Consider the following 21432-nt stretch of genomic DNA (forward strand, 5'->3'; position numbering starts at 1 on the left):
TCTAATGTCAGGTCCGACAAAGACGCCTTCTTTTAGTTTAGCTTCTGAAAGGTGTGGAAACTTTTGACAGAGATACTTAGAACATGGTCCATCTTTAAACAAAGCCTTTTTAGTCCTAGCGTTATATGTGGAGGTGGTAGGAGTATGTTTTTAGGATCTACAAGGTTTTTGCGTAGAATGGTCTTCTCACCAGGTTTTAAGGACTCCCTTTCATGAGACTGGGAATGTCTTAGCATTACACTAAATCAACTTCTTGTTGAAAAAACTTGGAACATTGCTGCTCTCTCTTTCTATACTTGTATATCCTGGTTCCAACTGCCATTAAGTTCTTTTCTTTTAATCTAGAGCCAAGCAATTCTGCTTTTTGTTTCGTTCAGCCCAGATCCCTAACCAAAACATTAAGCTCGGTGCGAGTAAACAATTTGGGCTCTAGACTTTCTGTATTACAATGGAATTCATCATCATCCGGTTCATATAAATCAGATTGTACATCAGAAAATACTTCTGTTGGAATAGAATTTAAATCATCTGTTGGTACAGGAACTGGCAGATCTTCACCATACCCTGCTGGTCGGATGGCGGATGGAAGGTTAGGGTAGCTTATTACCTTCTTGTTTTTCGCGTTATGACCAGTAATATCAACACTGCAAAAGTAGCAATCATCATAATGATTTCTTAGCTCCCTCCATATCATAGGAACAGCAAATCTAAAGGCTTTTTTCTACTTTTTGGACCATTTTCTCAGATCTTCAACACACACATAACATACCTTATGAGGCGCCCAAGATTTATCTTCATCATTAAGTTTCGATCGAAAGTGTGATAGATAAACCTGTTTCACAAAGTCTGTAATGTTTCATTGGTGTTTTTTAATCACAGATTCACCACAAATATAACAAAAACTGTCAGCAAAGTTTTTACAACTACGATTAGACACTGTACTGAGCACATGCACAGGAAATCTGAAACCCAACGATCTATGTCAAATTCAAAGGGAACATGCCTGGGCCGCTGGTTTCTCCCAGGGCCTACCCCAGGGTGTTTCTTTCAAATTCCGTCTCACATACTGTTCATTTAGAACGAACAACCACTCTCACCACAAAAATTTCGCAGTATGTAGACGATGTACGTACGTGTTTTATTCAACTGAAAAGTCGTATCTCCACGCCCAAACGGAATTCCCCACTACTATGGAACACATCGATAATTGCTGTCTAACCATTTGGCTGTAGATTTCTGATGAGAAAACGGTAATGGTACGTTTTTACAAATCGAACTCTGCTCACGTTGTTGGTCACGCCACATGTAGGAAGTACACTTTCCAGATAAAATCTCATGCACGATTTCTCGGAATGATATTGCACATCCGCCGTAAGTGGACACCTCACATGCAATCTAAGAAGTGCGAAGAATAATGAAAAGTAATTTTCTTTCTCAACCGTGAGTGGTGTACGCTTTAAAGTATTCTGCTCACTGTCTACCGAGGGATTATTCCATCCAGATTAGACTATGGCTTTATACTGTATCGCAGTGTACCCAAGATTTATCTAATCAAATTACATTCACTGTAAATCCGTTCGTATCTGTCACAGCCATGCGATCGATGCCTACAAACGCCCATTTAGAGGAGGCGGGAAAGTCCCTTAAGCATTAGACGTCACATGCTGCCAGATAATTTTTTCACTCAAGGCGTGGCCCTTTTGGAACGTCCTGTCTATAAAAGTAGAGACTGGATTCATCAATTACGGACTTCCTCCAATAGAAGAAGTAAAAGTCAGGCCGTCTGCCCTAGCTTTGACACTTGATCTCCTATTGTCCATTCTACGCGATGTTCTTCGTAATTACCAGTATATGTATTTACAGCGAAGAATAGCGAGTTTAGAAGCAATCAAGTTTGTATCTTTAACCTCCTTCTTGAACGTATTGATCGTGTCCGCCTCCCAGAGTACTTTCAAAAATATTCAACACCAGAGATGGACTAAAACAAACAACTGTTGTACATAGGATATAGTGCTGTAATATAGCCGTTGTAAATGGAGAGGGCTGACCGTCAATTTGCTGACGTTCACTACAACGAGGAAGCTGATGTTTAAATGAAGCAAGCTGCGTCTATAAGAACAAGAAGTCTGCAATGTGTCGCAGCAAATGAAAGGACGATGTCATGTGGCATTAAAATCTCAAATTCCTACCGATCTGTGGTTTACAAAGCCGCATTTGGATAAATCGAAGATCTACATTAGCATTCGACTGTGCATTAACAGTGCTCTTTACATCTATACAGAAAATATTCCTTTTTTTTCCAAGACATTCGAATTTATAAAGTGGTTAGAAATTTCCTTACTAGTGTAAGGGAAAAACCTGTAGATTGTAATGGCACTCGCACTTTCACCACTCTCTGCAGAGTATGATTAAATGTAAGAAATACTGAAAACCGATAACATAAAAATGTCTAGTTGACTTATCATTCAGTTTGTTAAAAAATTGCCGTGGAAAAAAGCTATGATGGATTGCGCCTCCAATTCCGTAAATATACATTTATGTATTTCCTCTGTACAATTACGTATACTACGTAAAGATGTGTTTTACAAGGCTAAATAGACTACAAACCCTGGAGGCCAAATAAAACAAAAAGAAGGACTGAGATTCTTTCACATGGGCTTGTAAAGTCAACAATTGAATCTAAAATCGCTATCTTACTGTAAAGGCAGCGTCAAGTATTGATAAGCCACCTTTGATTTTTATGGCTGGCTTACTCTCAAATATTCTGAAGGTTTCAGGGTCGATATGATATTCATCTGGGGAAAGCGTTTCATGGATTGCTGTGAATTCAATAACGAATTTGTCTAGGGTGAGTGTAGTGCCAGCGGCCTCGCCGCAGTGGTAATACCGGTCCCTGTCAGATCGCCGATCTTAAGCACTGTCGGAGTTGGTTAACACTTGGATGGGTGACCTTGTCAGGCTATTTGATTGAGAAGTAGCTGCTCCGACCACAAAAAGTGACAACGACCGGGAGAGTGTAGTGCTGACCACATACCCCTCCAAATTAGCATCCACGGACGCTTTCGGCTGAAGATGACACGGCGGTCGGTCTGTACCGTTTGGTCTTTCGAAGCCCGTTCGAACTGAGAGAAAGAGAGAGAGAGGTGAGTGTAATGGATGTATGTATTTATGGTGCTGAAAGTTGGATTGATTTTAAAATGGAGACTATGTTGAAAGCCACTTGTGCTACGAGCGGTAGTGTCAGTGCGTTTACCGTCTACAGAGGTGAAGTGAGGTAAGGAAATTTGAAAACCGATTTGTCTCGACAAGCACATATCAGCTGTCTGTTTTGCCCAATGATTACTGGGGGTAGCGATGGGGAGGGGGGTGGGGGTGGGGAGAAACGAGGGCTGGCTCATTCCAGTCGAATTACAAGACAATATTGAAACACTTTTGTTGCATAGCATGCTATCGGAGGTTTATGAAACATCATTTTTACCTATGGTGTTCTGTAAATTTATGCAGTAGAGGTAAAATATATGACAAATGTAGCCAAAATGTATGTTTTCATTTTATTTTCCTTGTGAACATACAGACAATACAATGTAAGTGAGTCTTTTCATCTTCAGACGGTAATGCCCTTCTGCCTCCAGCTATCACCATACTTGGCGAGAGCCTCGCCGTTGGGGTCGTATTTGGCGAGCAGCTTCTTCAACTCTTCTGGCTTGTTTTTCGAGATGAACGCCAGGAACTTGGCGACGTCAGCCTTCTGCCCGTCCGAACACTCACCGCAGTTGGTCTTCACCATCTCTGATATAAGACCTGCCACCAAAATCAATATAAGATAAAATATCGTAAATGATCAGGAGAAATTTCAAACTTATTTTTGTTATTTGAATATGCTTATGACATACTTCAGGTATTTCATTTCATCTAAAGTCTATAGTGGCTCAATAATGTGAATCCATAAATCAGTTATTATATTCTTAACCTTAATCACGTATCTTCCCAGCGTCGGCATATTAAATATTGGATTGGCATTGTTAGTGCTACAGAGAGACTGTATGCCTTTTCTGCCACCAATTCCCCCCCACCCCCACCCCCCGTTTTCCCACTCTCTCGGCACGAATTTGTGTACCCCAACTATCTGCATCTACACTTAAAACTTTCGGGCTTATAGGCCGTGGTCGAAGTATAAAACTCTCTCCTGACGTTTCATCTCCGACTGCGGGAGACATCCTCGGAGGTACAGCGGCGAAACGTCAGGAGAGAGTTTTATACTTCGACCACGGCCTATCAGCCCGGAAGTTTTAAGTGAAGACAATACCGGCCGTGAAAGCTTACGTTGTAGTATCTGCATCTAGTGTGATCCCGTGTGAAAGGGTGGGAACGTTTTCTAAATGTCTGCGAATTGTCTCATTGAGATGGGACCAGCCCAGAATTCACCTACCTGGGTATGGGAAACTACCTTTAAACCTCATCCACGCTGGCCGACACTCCGGTACCATGTCGTTAGAATGCCGGACGGATAGGATCCGGAGCTGGCGCGTCGCCTCCTATTCCAGAAGTGGTGTGACAGAGCGAGATGACATAGTGGTTTGCACACTGGACTCGTATTCAGGAGGACGACTGTTAAAATCCGCATTCGGAAATCCTGATTTACATTTTCCGTGATTTCCCTAAATCGCTTCAGGCAAATGCCGGGATGTTTCCTTTGAGATGGCACGGCCGACTCCCTCCCCCACTCTTCTCTAATCAGATGGGACCGATATCCCCACTGTTTGGCCCCCGCCCCCAAACCAACCAAACATCCCGATGAGCTAACGCGCACAGCTATCCGGGCAGCTTTGCTTACATAAATCAATATGTGGTTGACACTTAAATGATATTTCTAGATACATGGCTACTCTTAAGGTTCATTAAATATTTTTATTTTTTAACCAAATCGTGTTTGCATTTCAGTATACCAAAATTTTGGTCGAGAGTTCACGACTTTCTAATTTATATTTATCTGAAGTGATATTAACATTCGCCTGTGGTAGCATGTCAAAGACAGGTAAATGAATTCGTTGGTGAACTGAAGTTTTGGCGGTTCTAGTTATAATTTCCCTCCTCCTGTTATAGGTGTGTACTGACGGCTAAACATAAACTTTGCAAAGATGTTTCGTTGTATGTTCTAATGTCGAAAAATGATTCTATTCCAAGTCTTTTTGATTGTATATATTAATTTATCTTTTTTCTTACAAACAATAATGAGCTTTCCTGATAGTGACGTCATAGGCATGATACTCAATGAGGATTATAAAGCATTTGTTGCTTGCCGTAAAATTCAGGGAGGGCTAGACTGTCCCTGACATAGTATTGAATAATCTGAAGTTTTAATCGGGTATGTAACATCATTGGATTCGAACAATCTGTGTTTCAAAATATGTTTTTTCTTAGTCTACAGAGTATATATGTGCATATATTCAGTGTCGAAAAGTTAGAATTTTAAATGCCCTTAAAAAAATTAAAATGCTAACTCTGCACTTGCAGGCACGCCCACATTATTAGACATTTGAGAAATGGTTATGGCGGCTGTCGTTCTTTCAGATCTGTAATAGGTAATATACTACCCAAGACTCGCATAGAAAAGCTGGGATATGTTGGTCGCAAACAAAAGAAGTTTGGAGTTAAGTTTCGCCGCTTGCTAGAGGGAGGACAGGTGAAGCGCTTGGAGGGTGGAAAACCACTATAAGGGAAAGAAAGGCTTACTCTAAACACATTTTTCTCTCTAGTTGTTTTATGAGAGAACTATTAGAAAAAATACAAGCAATTAATAGGCAATGAGTCCTGCTGAGTGGGTAATTTCTCTTCACATACCATCCAGCCACCGGCCAAACACCAACGCTTAAATCTGTGCCCGAAACATGACTGGTGTGAGTACCACATAAGAAATGAAACATATTCACATAAACACTCACTACCAGAACCTATTATAAATGTAATTAATCCTATTTTAAAATTTCTTGCAACGTCTCATATACTGAGGAAGTGTCTTCACTGGAAAACACAGAATACCGATAAAAGTCTAAATAATTTAATTCGGATTACTTGTTCCAAGAGCACATTGTGAAGTTACGGCTAGAAAAGTTTTACGATGAAGCTTTATAATACACTGAGAGGATTGAAGTTCTGACGAGAGTTGGTGTAAATGCAGATGTGTACACAGTAAAATCAGTTAACACCACCGATGAGAGTAGGCTCCAGACAGTTGACAGAATCTACAATTAGGGGCCAGACAGATTAAGAAAGGTGGAGGATAGAAATCTAGAAGATGGGGAATATCAGTATGGAGGACTTTATAATACAGATAAGCCTGTAAATAATGAAATATATGAAATGAATTTTTAAACTGCATTTTGTCGGTGTTACATGTTTTGCATCTTTATGAAAGAGTCTATGATTGAAAGCTAAGAAGTTTTCAGGAGCGGTTCAAAACATGTAGCTGTATCATTGGAATTAAAAAAATATAACATCCTTACATTAAATTCTGATTTATACATTGAATGTTAGCAAAAATAGTTAATTTTGGTAGTGCAAAATTCAAAACTTTGTAAGTAATTATAAACATAAATTACTGATTGCAGTTTAGTTATGTTATAGCTTCCTTACGAGCCTACCATAAAATTTTCAAGTTGTTTGCTTAATTAGAATTTTATTTATGGCTTCTTATAGAACGGAAATAAAAAAATTAACATTAATTTGAGTGGCGAAGTGCTTATCCTGGGTCTTTTTCTATTAAAATACAGCTACTTTTCCTTTGAACATACAAAAGTTCAGATGTCTACCTTACCAACCATGGCGGTAAACATTTCTGCTTGGGACCAATGACCTCAGCAGTTTGGTTCCATAAAAACGTCCCACCACCACCACCAATTCTGCTTTCAAATTAACTTCTATGTGTTCTGCTACATCTCCTTCCACGTTCATAATTCGTCCTACAACTTCGTGTCCATCCCTTCAGTTGACTTTATCGTCCTTCGACTATGCGAAAAGCCTTAGGGTCATTCTGATTTGTCTAGCTTCCTGAATCGACTGTTCTTATTGACAGGGTTGTTGCTTTGAGTGAAACACGGCCAGGTAACTATTCGAAAGAAAACAGAAACGCACTACCAGAAAGAACGATATGGTTATCAGTACTGTCTTCAACTCAAAGAAGAGAAAGATGCTATAGGTCTGAAAAGAGGATACTTTTTTATGATGCTGACAGAAGTTAATAACAAATTACTCTGAGATAGAATGTGTTACTGTTTTATCATGACTGTAGAAATATTAACAAAGTCTTAACGGTTACAAGCTTCAGACTGAAATATATACCAAATGCGTCTGAGAGAAAAAAGACAATTGAACAATAGAAATATGGTGATGTATGAATACCAAAGGTAGTATTTCTAACGTATGAATTCATTGTCTCGCGGAGATGTGAATTATTAAAATCTTCTCGAGATTCCTGTCGCATCAGGTGGTTAAAATCGGACGAGATTTCGACTCAGCTGTCCTCGGCCATTCTCAAGTACGCAGAGATCCGTTGAAATCTCTTCCGATTTTAACCGACCGATTCGTCTGAAAGCCCCACGGTATTATATTAATAACCTTTCTAATTATTTATAGTAATTTCATGGTTTTCTATGTAAAAATCTGAAAGTTGAGGTTTTATGTTGTGTTACAGAAGGCTGCCAAACGACGTGAATGGAAACTACTAGAAAAGGACCACCAAAAACTATCTGTTAAAAAAGCAAGCAAAATAACGTGGTATGTTTGTAGTGAGTCTCACTCTTGACGACTTTGGAGCGGACGTTGCAGTCGTGGTCGGCGTCGCTGAGGAAGCAGCTGACGGCGGCGTCCACCCTGGCCGGGTCTGCCAGCACCTCATCCACGTCGATGTTGTCCAGCTGCGAGAGCAGGCGGTTCTCCGCCGCGGCCAGCGCCAGCACGGCGGCCAGGACAAAGAACATGGAGCGGGCCATGGTGGGGAGTTGCGTCAAGCTGGATCGGAGAGGCTGCCCAGTATGCGAAAAGCGTGGACGGCGGCGCTTTTTAAACAGCCCTGATATGCAGGGAACGTGAGTTCCGAGAACTGGAAGACTATGCCAGAGAGCTGCGTCACAAGGCCAGCAGGTCGCTCAGCGCGTGTGATGACCGACATGCGGGAATTCCGTCGTTCGTATCAACTTTCTAGAAACGTAAGGAAGTCTTAGAAACAGTGAAGGTGTTTGCTATACCAAAAAAAAAAAAGGTCGTATTACCTTACACGAGGCAAGGTAAACATCTGCGTTGTGGCCCCTAGATGGACCAGTCGCCGGTGAACCATTGCTGTGTCATTCTCTGCCACTGATGTCATTGTATGTGGATGGAAGGCATGCGGTCAGCTCTGCCGGTCGTTGTCAAGTGTTTTTTTTTGTTTTTTTTTTTACCTTGAACCCCTAATGACCGATCGAATAACTTCTCAGCTGTCCGCAAGAGGTTGAGTGCTCCCCGTACCAGTTCTCCCATCAAGGAAAAAATCCCTGTCAGAACCGGGAATCGAACCCGGTTTCTCCACTTGTCAGTCAGTAGAGCTGACCGACTCAGCTACATAGTCGGACACCTTACACTTCTGAGATGCAACGGTCGAATGTCACAGGAGCCAAAGAAGGCTGTAAATTTTCTGTAATTATTCAAATTTAACGTTGACTCTAGAATATGTGCAGATGAACCTCAGTTTATTGTTCTTTAATTAGATTAATATCTGAAACTACTTTCTAAATGAGCGCAATGTTTACTACAGCAACGAATTTCTGGAGCTTACGTTACGTTTGATACATTAAATATGAGTCATACGCTACCCAGCCTCCTTACCTAACATCCTAATGCACCCTTATTTGTTTGCTGTTGAGTCAAAGATGGGTGATTCGAGTTTGGTGGCACAACTAATTTCATCACAATTATTGGTCAGTGAGGGAGGAAATGCTGCTGCACATCATTCGTGATACATTTAAGATGCGCCAAAATTACTGGATTCATTCGAAATCATTTCGCTTTGTATATCACAAAGAGAGCATGTTAGGCAGTTGATAGTAAGCCATTCGTCAAAGAGAGTCATTAATTTTGGGAACTTTCTTGGCGCTATTACTGTGAAAGATACTATGTGTCGTTTCCGGATTTTACTCTTGTCATTTCTTTGAGTCCATACTAATTCAAGAGAAACGCCAAACGCCGCACTACATTGCGCTAATGTTGACCACGGTCATCCACACTGCAGAAATACAAGTTTAAGACCTCATAACAGGTCGCACAAAGGCAAAAGCACACAAACCGCCCGCTTTAGAACATTGCCTCTGGCTCCCATTACCTAAGTTAAAGATTGCTTTGACGCGTAGGAGTCTGGTTGGCTGGCTACAGGGGTAGGTCTCAGATTACAAATACGAAGTTTCATATACGCTTCATATACGCCTGACACTAAGATTGGCTTTCTCTTCTGACAACATCTTACTTGCGTGAAAATAAACTAGACGTATGGTTCATATTACACGTTGAACTTCAGGTCAACGCTGGATTGACCACATACTTCGATTTTCGCTATAACTTCATGGCTGATTCACTTCTCAGGGGTTAAAAACGCAATTATTTGCAAGGCTACTGTGGTGTCACCGCTAGACACCACACTTGCTAGGTGGTAACTTAAATCGGCCGCGGTCCTGTAGTACATGTCGGACCCGCGTGTCGCCACTGTGTAATCGCAAACCTAGCGCCACCACATGGCAGGTCACAAGACACGGACATGACCTCGCCCCAGTTGTACGGACGACATTGCTTGCGACTAGACCTACCAAGTCTTCCTCTCATTTGCCGAGAGACAGATAGAATAGCCTTCAGCTTAGTCCATAGCTACTACCTAGCAAGGCGCCATTTGTATCAGTGCTTATAGCGTACTAATATTCAAGAGAGATGTATTCCAACAAGAGAATAAAGTTAAGTATTAATAATCTGCATACTTTTCTTTAGTGCATTAATAAGTCTCCTGTTCCAGAACTTCAAGCCCGTCTGCGTTAGTTTAGCGTGCACCTAGCTACCTCATTGTGTCTAGACTGTATGAACTAGACACAACAGCTACCATGTAGTAAGCGAACCAGTCTTAAAGTTCTACACCAATATGCACTCCTATGTTGCTTGCAACGGATCTTATTCAGCCTAGATCGTTTTTTATATATTTAATTTCACGTGACACAATTAAGTTGCTGATAAGTTCGTGAACTGTCCGTATAGTCTCTATCTCTAAGAAAGACATGAAGAAAGTCTACTTCAACAAACTATTGGGTATTATACGTCTGTGATGGGGCCGTTTGTTTACCTGAAGAAAATGACAACATCCGTTACGAGCAGACTGGAAAATTGTAAAGGTAACGACCCCAGTGCCTGCTGCTGTGAAGAAGTCTGTAGATTCTGAGGAGGTATATTGTAATGTTGCTATAAGATACTTCCAGAAGTAATACATTTATACACAAGAGTTGAACGGAAATATAAATGTTACCTAGAACCATGAATGTATTTGGTGTATAATTCAATTCACAGGGCTGCAAGTGCAAACTAGCCATCCGAATGAATAGTACGAGGTTCACTAATCTTCGAGAAAAGGCGAAAATGGACACCTGATTTAAGCTTCGTCCACGATATCTGAGGTGGCGACTTCTGCTTCAGACTTGTCGCTTAGCCTTTCAGCGAGGACACTAATCACATTAACGTACGCTACGGCTGTCACCTACAATTTTTCTGGGAGTCATTGGTGTATGTAGAAGTGTACTCATCGGTTTTGCTGACCTGTAACAACATATGCCACATACCACCTGCCACCCAGTAATAAGATACACTTGCGTGCCTGAACTAAGGCCTATCTACTGATTTCCCATATTTGTCTCTTAACATCAAATAACTGACATACTGACTAATCAGATCCTGAGATGAGAAATATCATGATCAATAAGTTTATTTAACCTATTACACTACTGGCCATTAAAATTGTTACACCAAGAAGAAATGCAGATGATAAACGGGTATTCATTGGACAAATATATTATACTAGAACTGACAGGTGATTACATTTTCACGCAATTTGGGTGCATAGATCCTGAGAAATCAGTATCTAGAACAACCACCTCTAGCCGTAATAACGGCCTTGATACGCCTGGGCATTGAGTCAAACAGAGCTTGGATGGCGTGTACAGGTACAGCTGCCCATGCAGCTTCAACACGATACAACAGTCCATCATGAGTAGTGACTGGCGTATTGTGACGAGCCAGTTGCTCGGCCACCATTGACCAGACGTTTTCAATTGGTGAGAGATGTGGAGAATGTGCTGGCCAGGGCAGCAGTCCAACATTTTCTGTGTCCAGAAAGGCCCGTACAGGACCTGCAACATGCGGTCGTGCATTATCCTGCTGAAATGTAGGGTTTCGCAGGGATCGAATGAAGGGTAGAGCCACGGGTCGTAACGCATCTGAAGTGTAACGTTCACTGTTCAAAGTGCCGTCAATGCGAACAAGAGGTGGCCGAAGCGTGTAACCAATGGCACCCCATACCATCACGCCGGGTGATACGCCAGTATGGCGATGACGAATACACGCTTCCAATGTGCGTTCACCGCGAAGACGCAAACACGGATGAGACCATCATGATGCTGAAAACAGGACCAGGATTCATCCGAAAAAATGACGTTTTGCCATTCCTGGACCCAGTTTCGTCGTTGAGTACACCATCGCAGGCGCTCCTGTCTGTCATGCAGCGTCAGGGGTAACCACAGCCATGGTCTCCGAGCTGATAGTCCATGCTGCTGCAAACGTCGTCGAACTGTTTGTGCCGATGGTTGTTGTCTTACAAACGTCCCCATCTGCTCACTCAGGAATCGAGACGTGGCTGCATGATCCATTACAGCCATGCGGATAAGATGTCTGTCATCTCGACTGCTAGTGATACGAGGCCGTTGGGATCCAGCACGGTGTTCCGTATTATCCTCCTGAACCCACCGATTCCATATTCTGCTAACAGTCATTGGATTTCGACCAACGCGAACAGCAATGTCGCGATACGATAAACCGCAATCGCGATAGGCTACAACCCAACCTTTACCAAAGTCGGAAATGTGATGGTACGCATTTCTCCTCCTTACACGAGGTGTCACAACAATGTTTCACCAGGCAACGCCGGTCAACTGCTGTTTGTGTACGAGAAATTGGTTTGAAACTTTCCTCATGTCAGCACGTTGTAGGTGTCGCCACCGGCGCCAGCCTTGTGTGAATGCTCTTGAAAGCTAATCATTGGCATATCACAGCATCTTCTTCCTGTCGGTTAAATTTCGCGTCTGTAGCACATCATCTTCGTGGTGTAGCAATTTTAATGGCCAGTAGTGTACATAGCTATACTACACTACAGAAGTGCCTGAAATTGTGGTAAATCCGTTATTATTCGAACTAAATTACTTTTTAAGTCATCAGTCTTTGGAGTGGTTTGGTATTGCATTCCATCTGTCCTTATCTTGTGCAATTTGTTTCATCTCTGTCTATTACTCTTAACGTATGCTATAAAAAATTTTGACTTTTCCAGTCTCAGTTCGCCTCAACTAACTTTTCTACCTTATTGTCCTACTGGCCCTTAAGCACATATTAAAGCAACTGTAGAGCGTCTACATTCCATCTAAGAAACTTGTAAGAATATAATAAGTTACTTTACTTGATTAGTATATAATTTGAACATCCCTTATTTGCTTAACGAACCACAGAGTAGATACAATCAATTATGATCACATACGTTGCTGTTAGCTATCTGTTATCTCACAAGCTTCTACACACTGCTCAAATTGATTAAGAGGCTTTTTGGTCTATAAACCTTTCTCACAAAATAGTATTGAGTTTCAACAAAGATAATTTCAATCTTTTATACTCTCATTTATTAGTGCAGTCTTTATGGAACACAGGTGTAGGTGGTTTTGTACAGTGAAACGATGGACTCACAGGAGATGTGTGCTGAGGGAAATGAAAAATGTTATACCATGTACATCCGAAAACACTGATGCACCAGTATTTCCACAGGTGTTGGATATGTTGATTAACATTTCATCTCAAAGCGGGCTTATTTTCAGTATTGTGTGTGAAAAAATAGCAGTCCTACAGGTGAAGAATAGCTGAGTACTTATGAATATGGGGTGTGTCTAACGTTAATGCGATCTTTCAGGTGGAGATCGCGCACAGCACGCAAAGTGGAAGAGCTCTTGCAGCTTATCACCATATTTCAGAAAAGGTCAAATCATTTGCGTAATGGACACGGGAGCGTCATCCCGACAGGTCAAACAAACAGCTTTAGTCCAATGACTGCAAAACGAGTAGTGACGATATACGGTTAGGACAACATGGCACGAGTCATTGCCAAAATACTACTCAACGAGAAGATCGTAAAACTGTGAATCTAGCCTTGACGAATAACTAAAATTTGGCAGAATGTTAAAAGTAGAGTATCCCACGAGCCTCGTGAATAGATTATTGGTAACCAGGTTGAAATCTCGAGCTACCGTGCTTCGTTTACCTCAGCTACCATACTGCAGACAACAAATACTTAAACATGGTGTACAGCCAGAGTCAACTGGAACATTGAGTGGCATTCTGTGGGGTTCAGCGATGAGTCAGATCGATGCCAACATGACCATAAATGGGCTGGTCTGAGGACATAGAAACCAGCGATTCTCTCCAACACTTGCTGTCATAGTGAGGGGAGCTATTGAACATGACAACAGGACTGATTGTTGACACATAGTTGATTGCTCAACAGCATGTGGCAAGAATGGTAAACGACGCGCTCATACCCTGTAAAACCATGGTAGTAAATGGCATACTCCAGCAGGATAAGTAACGCCACAAACTGCAAATGCCTCGAGGCATGTATGGGTGCTTAATGAGCTTGCTTGGTCCCCTGATTTTGTCACCCACGGAGCATGTACGAAATTTCTGGAATACCATGGGAATACAAACACATATACGCTTTCATATCAACCTCCAGCCAGAAGTCTCAATGAACAGGAAGCAGTTCTATTGTGGAAGTGGAAACATAAGAAATAGCACATTATATCGATGTCAAATTCATAAAATCCGATATAGACACAGCTTTAACGTTTTCAGAAGAGAAACAGCTTCAGATGTGATACTGTTCAAAAAATCAAACCATCTAAATTCTCAATAAATGGCAGCCATTTGACAGATGTTACATAGACTATGCACAACATCTCTTATGAGAAATAACTATGAACTATGACCATCAACATAAGACAAAACAACGGATACAACACTACGACTGTTCACGTGTTACAGACCACCATTATATTGTAACCTCCCAGCAGAAAATGTTAAATGAAAATGGAAAATGGAGCCAAGTGTAAGCTCCCCACAAAATATTGTTAAATGAATTTTTCTAATTTTGTAACCTCTGAACAAAATTGGCTCCCATTTATAGTCTGTGCGCAGAAATGCATTCACATTTAATGTTACCACAAAAATTCGATTCTCATGTAATGTCAAGTTCGAAACAGAAAAATTCCTAAAACCATTCGCGACAAGCAACAACTAACGATAAACTACTCTCTGGTCAGAGATTCTGTCATGCCTCGCCCATCGCCGGCAAAGCATACGTCTTACAATATGACGATACAAACTGAAGGCAGCAAAAAAATAGAAACAATCAAGGGATATGAACACACAACAGCAATATATAATGCATACTCACATAATGTCTTATCCTCCAACACAGCCACAAAATGGTACACCGTAACTAGCACCAGCAACCCACACACAAAATTAGCAACAACTCCAAAAACATAAAACTGACGTGACCTTCAAGACAGAAAGTGTAATAAGAAATAAATTAATAACAGTAACAGAGAAGAAAGGAAAATACGATAGTTCAGATATATATCAATTAAAAATATAATAGCTGCAATGTATATTGAGATAACTCCAAGAAACGTCAATTTCACATACAAATAAAAGGCACTGAAGAGTGACTATACCGTTCCAGATATGCAGAACAGCTAAGAACAGAAAATCACCACCACACTGAGACAAAACTGAGCATGGAAAACATGTGGCATAACAACAAAGGAAAGACACTGTTCATTCTGCAGGAAGAGAATTTCATACAGATAGGTACAAATAAATAGGAGGATCTACATCTACATGCATACTCAGCAAATCACATTTAAGTGCCTGGCAGAGGGTTCATTGAACCACCTTCACAATTCTCTATTATTCCAATCTCGTATAGCTCGTGGAAAGAATGAACACCTATTTCTTTCCGTACGAGCTCTGATTTCCCTTATTTTATCGTGGTGATTGTTCCTCCCTATGTAGGTCAGTGTCAACAAAATATTTTCGCATTCGGAGGAGAAAGTTGGTGATCGGAATTTCGTGAGAAGATTCCGTCGCAACGAAAAACGCCTTTCTTTTAATGATTTCGAGCCCAAATCCTCTATCATTTCTGTGACACTCTTTCCCATATTTCGCGATAATACAAAACTCGCTGCCTTTCTTTGAACTTTTTCGATGTACTCCTTCAGTCCTATCTGGTAAGGATCCCACACCGCGCAGCAGTATTCTAAAAGAGGACGGACAAGCGTAGTGTAGGCAGTCTCCTTAGTAGGCCTGTTACATTTTCTAAGTGTCCTGCCAATGAAACGCAGCCTTTGGTCAGCCTTCACCACAACATTTTCTTTGTGATCTTTCCAATTAAAGTTGTTCGTAATTGAAATACCTGGGTATTTAGTTGAATTTACGGCTTTTGGATTAGACTGATTTATCGTGTAACCGAAGTTTATCGAGTTCCTTTTAGCACTCATGTAGATGACCTCACACTTTTCGTTATTTAGGGTCAACTGCCACTTTTCGTACCATTCAGATATTTTTTCTAAATCGTTTTGAGGTTTTTTTTATCTTATGATGACTTTATTAGTCCATAAACGACAGCGTCATCCGCAAACAACCGAAGACGGCTGCTCAGATTGTCTCCCAAATCGTTTATGTAGATAAGGAACAGAAAAGGTTATATAACACTACCTTGGGGAACGCCAGAAATTACTTCTGTTTTATTCGATGACTTTCCGTCAGTTACTTCGAACTGTGACCTCTCTGACAGGAAATCGCAAATCCAGTCACATAACTGAGACGATATTCCATGAGCACGCAATTTCACTACGAGCCGCTTGTGTGGTACCGTGTCAAAAGCCTTCCGGAAATCCAGAAATACGGAATCGATCTGAAATCCCTTGTCAATAGCACTCAGCGCTTCATGTGAATAAAGAGCTAGTTGTATTTCACAAGAACGATGTTTTCTAAACCCATGTTGACTGTGTGTCAATAGACCGTTTCCTTCGAGGTAATTCATAATATTCGAACACAATTGTAAGTAGGCTGTTTAGGTTTTCTTATTGGTAACGCCACGTAGCGCTCCGTATGAAAATCACTGGCTGTGCTGTGTACAGTCTGTGGCTGGTTTGCATCGTTGTTGGCCGTTGTAGTGTTGGGCAGTTGGCTATTACCAGCGCGTAGCGTTGCGCAGTTGGAGGTGAGCCGCCAGCAGTGATGGATGTGGGAAGAGAGATGGCGGATTTTTGAGAGCGGGTGATCTGGACGTGTGTCCATCAGAGACAGTACATTTGTAAGACTGGATGTCATGAACTGCTATATATATTATGACTTTTGAACACTATTAAGGTAAATACATTGTTTGTTCTCTATCAAAATCTTTCATTTGCTAACTATGCCTATCAGTAGTTAGTGCCTTCAGTAATTTGAATCTTTTATTTAGCTGGCAGTAGTGGCGCTCGCTGTATTGCAGTAGTTCGAGTAACGAAGATTTTTGGTGAGGTAAGTGATTTGTGAAAGGTATAGGTTAATGTTAGTCAGGGCCATTCTTTTGTAGGGATTTTTGAAAGTCAGATTGCGTTGCGCTAAAAATATTGTGTGTCAGTTTAGTGTTGATCAGAATAGGTAAAGAGCGAAACGTCTGGGTGCATTCAGTTCTGCTCAGCTGTTTGAAAATCAAATAATGTAAGAGGTTTATCAGCACAGTAATTAATTAATTTTTCTAAGGGGATGTTTCACAATATATGTTCTAAAATCCTGCTGCATATCGACGTTAACGATATGGGCCTGTAATTTAGTGGATTACACCTACTACCTTTTTTGAATAGCGGTGCGACCTGTGCAACTTTCCAGTCTTTGGGTACCGATCTTTCGTCGTGCTAACGGTGGTATATGGTTGTTAAGTATGGAGCTAATGCATCAGCGTACTCCGAAAGGAACCTAATTGGTATACAGTCCGGGTCAGAAGACTTGCTTTATTAAGTGATTTGAGTTGCTTCACTACTCCGAGGATATTTATTTCTACGTTACTGCCGGCCGCGGTGGTCTAGCGGTTCTGGCGCTGCAGTCCGGAACCGCGGGACTGCTACGGTCGCAGGTTCGAATCCTGCCTCGGGCATGTGTGTGTGTGATGTCCTTAGGTTAGTTAGGTTTAAGTAGTTCTAAGTTCTAGGGGACTTATGACCTAAGATGTTGAGTTCCATAGTGCTCAGAGCCATTTCTACGTTACTCATGTTGACAGCTGTTCTCGATTGGAATTCTGGAATATTTACTTCGTCTTCTTTTGTGAAGGCATTTCGGGAGGCTTTGTTTAGTAACACTGTTTTGGCTGCACTGTCTTCGATAGTATCTCCATTGCTATCGCGCAGAGAAGGCACTGATTGTTTCTTGCCGCTAATATACTTCACATACGACCAGAATCTCTTTGGATTTTCTGCCAGGTTTCGAGACAAATTGTGGAAACTGTTATAGGCGTCTCGCATTGAAAAAGCACTCCGTCTTCAGGCCACAAGTGGCTCATCGGCACCCTCCGACCGCCGTGTCATCCTCAGGTGAGGATGCGGATAGGAGGGGTGTGTCGTCAGCACACCGGTCTCCCGGCCGTTATGATGGTTTTCTTTGACCGGAGCCGCTACTATTCGGTCGAGTAGCTCCTCAGTTGGCATCACAAGGCTGGGTGCACCCCGAAAAATGGCAGCAGCACATGGCGGCCCGGATGGTCACCCATCCAAGTGCCGGCTACGCCCGACAGCGCTTAACTTCGGTGATATGACGGGAACCGGTGTATCCACTGCAGCCAGGCCGTTGCCCCGTCTCGCATTGAACACCGCGCTAAATTTCGAGCTTCTGTAAAGGATCGCCTATCTTGGGGATTTAGCGTCTGTTTAAATTTGGCATGTTTGTTTCGTTGTTTCTGCAACAGTGTTCTAGCTAGTTTTGTGTACCAAGGAGGATCAGCTCCGTCGTTTGTTAATTTATTTGGTATAAAGCTCTCAATTGTTGCCGATACTATTTCTTTGAATTTAAGCCACATCTGGTCTACACTTACATTATTAATTTGGAATGAGAGGAGATTGTCTCGCAGAAAGGCGTCAAGTGAATTTTTATCTGCTTTTTTGAATAGGTATATTTTTCGCCTATTTTTCGAGGATTTGGGTATTACAATATTCAATCTCGCCACGACAGCCCTGTGTTCACTGATCCCTGTATCGGTTTTGATGTTCGTTATTAACTCATGATTATTTGTTGCTAAAAGGTCAAGTGAGTTTTCACAACCGGTTACTATTCGAGTGGCCTCATGAACTGCTCGAAATAATTTTCAGAGAATGCGTTTAGCACAATTTCAGATGATATTTTTTGCGTACCTCCGGAATTAAATGCTCGAATTTTCCCTAACATATCGAGGGTGAATTGAAGTCACCACCAACTTTAATTTTATGAGTCGATAATCTGTTTGAAATCAAACTCTAAGTTTTCTTTCAACCTTTCAGCTACTGTATCATCTGAATTGGGTGGTCGATAAAAGTATCCAATTATTATTTTATTCCGATTGCTAACAATGACCTCTGCCCATACTAACTAACAGGAAGTATCTACTTCAATTTCGAGACAAGTTAAACTACTTTTGACAGCAACAAACACGCTACCGCCAGCCGTGTTTAGCCTATCCTTTCGGAACACCATTAGGACGTTCGCAAAAATTTCGGCTCAGCTCATATCCGGCTTTAGCCAGGTTTCAATGCCTGTAACGATTTGAGCATCAGTGCTTTCTATCAGCGCTTGGAGCTCTGGTACTTTCCCAACACAGCCACGACAATTCACAACTGTTAAAGCAATGGTTCCTGTATCTACGTTCTTCGTGTGTTGAGCCTGCACCCTTTGTGACTGAAGTCCTTCATGTGTTTTCCAGGGACCCTCTAACCTAAAAAACAGCCCAGTCCGCGCCACACAGCCCCTGCTACCCGTGTAGCCACCTCCTGCGTATGGTGGGCACTTGGCCTATTCAGCGGAACCCGAAACCCAACCACCCTTTGGCGCAAGTCGAGGAATTTGCAGCCTATACGGTCGCAGAACCATCTCATCCTCTGATTCAGACTCTCCACTCGGTTCTGTACCAGAAGTCCGCAATCGGACCTGTCGACTAAGCTGCAAATGGTCAGCTCTGCTTTAATCTTGCAAGCAAGACTGGCAGCCTTTACCACTTCCGTTAGCCGCTCGAAACCAAAGAGAATCTCTTCTGATCCAAAGTGACACGCATCATTGGTGCCGACGTGAGCAACCACCTGCAGTTGGCTGCAGACTGTGCTCTTTATGGCATCCAGGAGGACCCGTTCCACATCTGGAATGACTCCACCCGGTATGCATACGGAGTGCACATTGGTTTTCTTACCCTCCTTGTCAGCCAAGTCCCTAAGGGGCCCCACAACGCGCCTAACGTTGGAGCTCCAAACTACCAATAATCCCACCCTCTGCGACTGTCCAGATCTTGCAGGCTGAGTGGTTTCCTCTGAAACAGGATAGGCGACAGCATCAGGCTCAGTGACAGTGTCAGTCACAGACAGCACCTGTAACTTGTTTGTTAGACAAACCGGGGAAGCCTTACGTGCGGCCACCTGGGTTGTCCAGTCTGGAACCGCAAGACCGCTATGGTCGCAGGTTCGAATCCTGCCTAGGGCATGGATGTTTGTGATGTCCTTAGATTAGTTAGGTTTAACTAGTTCTAAGTTCTAGGGGACTAATGACCTCAGCAGTTGAGTCCCATAGTGCTCAGAGCCATTTGAACCATTTGAACCTGGGTTGTCTTTCGCCGCTTGCTTCGCCCCGGGGCGACCTCCCACTCGACCTCAGGTGAGGGGTCAGCCTCAGTGGCAGCAGTAACTCGGTTTGTCACCGGTGATGACCGATCGGAGGACTCCGACTTGCTGGACGTCCGTTGGATCCCCACGGCCGGCCCACAACAGTGGAAGCCATCCACTGCAGCCTCAAGCTGTGTAACCGAAGCCATCACAGCCTGAAGCTGAGAGCGAAGTGTCACCAACTCGGCTCGCATCCACACACAACAATCGCAGTCCCTGTCCATACTAAACTATTCAGATAAGTGGACTATCAGCACGTGTTGTGCAGATCTACTGTGGACCCTGACGAAAACAAACGAACTATGTCTAGTAATACGCAGATATTCAAAAACCCATCTACCGAAGCACTCAGGTGAAACTAAATAATATGCCCCTGATTAGGAAATTTTAATATGTCACAAATCGGTTTACTTTCTGACGCAAACGAAAACGCGAGAAATGTCGCCATTAGATATTAAATTTACACGCAGAAACTCAAGAAACTAAACTATTAAAGCACACAGATGGCATATGTTTAGGAACTCGTAAATGACACAAAAGCGGTTACTTCCCTGTTGCTGCCTGACTGATAAGCTAAATGATTAAAACAGCAACAGGAGAAGGACAATATTCTCACCAAAGTTTAATTTACCATTTAAAAAATCAAAAGGAATAATGGGAAAACAAAATTATTAATTTAATGATAAAACTATTTTGTAAAAAATGAGAACATGGGAAATAAAAAGGAAGGACTGAATTTCAAACGTTAAACACACACACACACACACACACACACACACACAGAGTGCCTCCTTCCCTCAAACCGCCCTCCATCGATCCCCACTCTTACACTCTACAGTTCTGATAACCGCTCAGCCAAATTTACAGCAAATGAGCAAGATCATGTGCAGTGTGCAATCGGACAGGTTATGTGTAGTGAAATGTATAAATGTGCCCTGCCAATGGTAGACCTGTAAAAATCTTTGATAGCTTCTCACACTATGATGCACTGTGTGCATCTGCTGCTAACAGAAGATGGTTGGTTGTTGGGGGAAGGAGACAAGACAGCGAGGTCATTGGTCTCATCGGATTAGGGAAGGACGGGGAAGGAAGTCAGCCGAGCTCTTTCAAAGGAACCATCCCGGCATTTGCCTGGAGCGATTTAGGGAAATCACGTAAAACCTAAACCAGGATGGCCGGA

The 21432-nt window shown here is 42.2% G+C and overlaps 2 protein-coding genes across 3 annotated transcripts in view; one reads left to right on the plus strand and one right to left on the minus strand.

Annotated features, from left to right (window-relative positions):
- LOC126263079 (ejaculatory bulb-specific protein 3-like) overlaps positions 1-8048 on the minus strand; it is a 33450-nt gene extending 25402 nt beyond the window's left edge. Inside the window, exons 1-2 of one of the 2 annotated variants that reach the window (XM_049960069.1) lie at positions 7796-8047; positions 3529-3801 (exon numbers count right to left, since the gene is read on the minus strand). In XM_049960069.1, coding sequence (XP_049816026.1) covers positions 3605-3801; positions 7796-7988 — 390 coding nt within the window. In that variant the 5' untranslated portion in view covers positions 7989-8047 and the 3' untranslated portion in view covers positions 3529-3604. Of the gene's footprint in view, positions 1-3528; positions 3802-7795 lie in introns of those variants that run through there. The other variant, XM_049960070.1, reaches the window with a different exon arrangement.
- LOC126263080 (uncharacterized) overlaps positions 1-21432 on the plus strand; it is a 303789-nt gene that overhangs the window by 181481 nt on the left and 100876 nt on the right. The gene's annotated exons all lie outside the window — the stretch shown is intronic.

The sequence above is a fragment of the Schistocerca nitens genome, chromosome 6, assembly GCF_023898315.1.
Source record: "Schistocerca nitens isolate TAMUIC-IGC-003100 chromosome 6, iqSchNite1.1, whole genome shotgun sequence".
Taxonomy (NCBI): Eukaryota; Metazoa; Arthropoda; class Insecta; order Orthoptera; family Acrididae; genus Schistocerca; species Schistocerca nitens.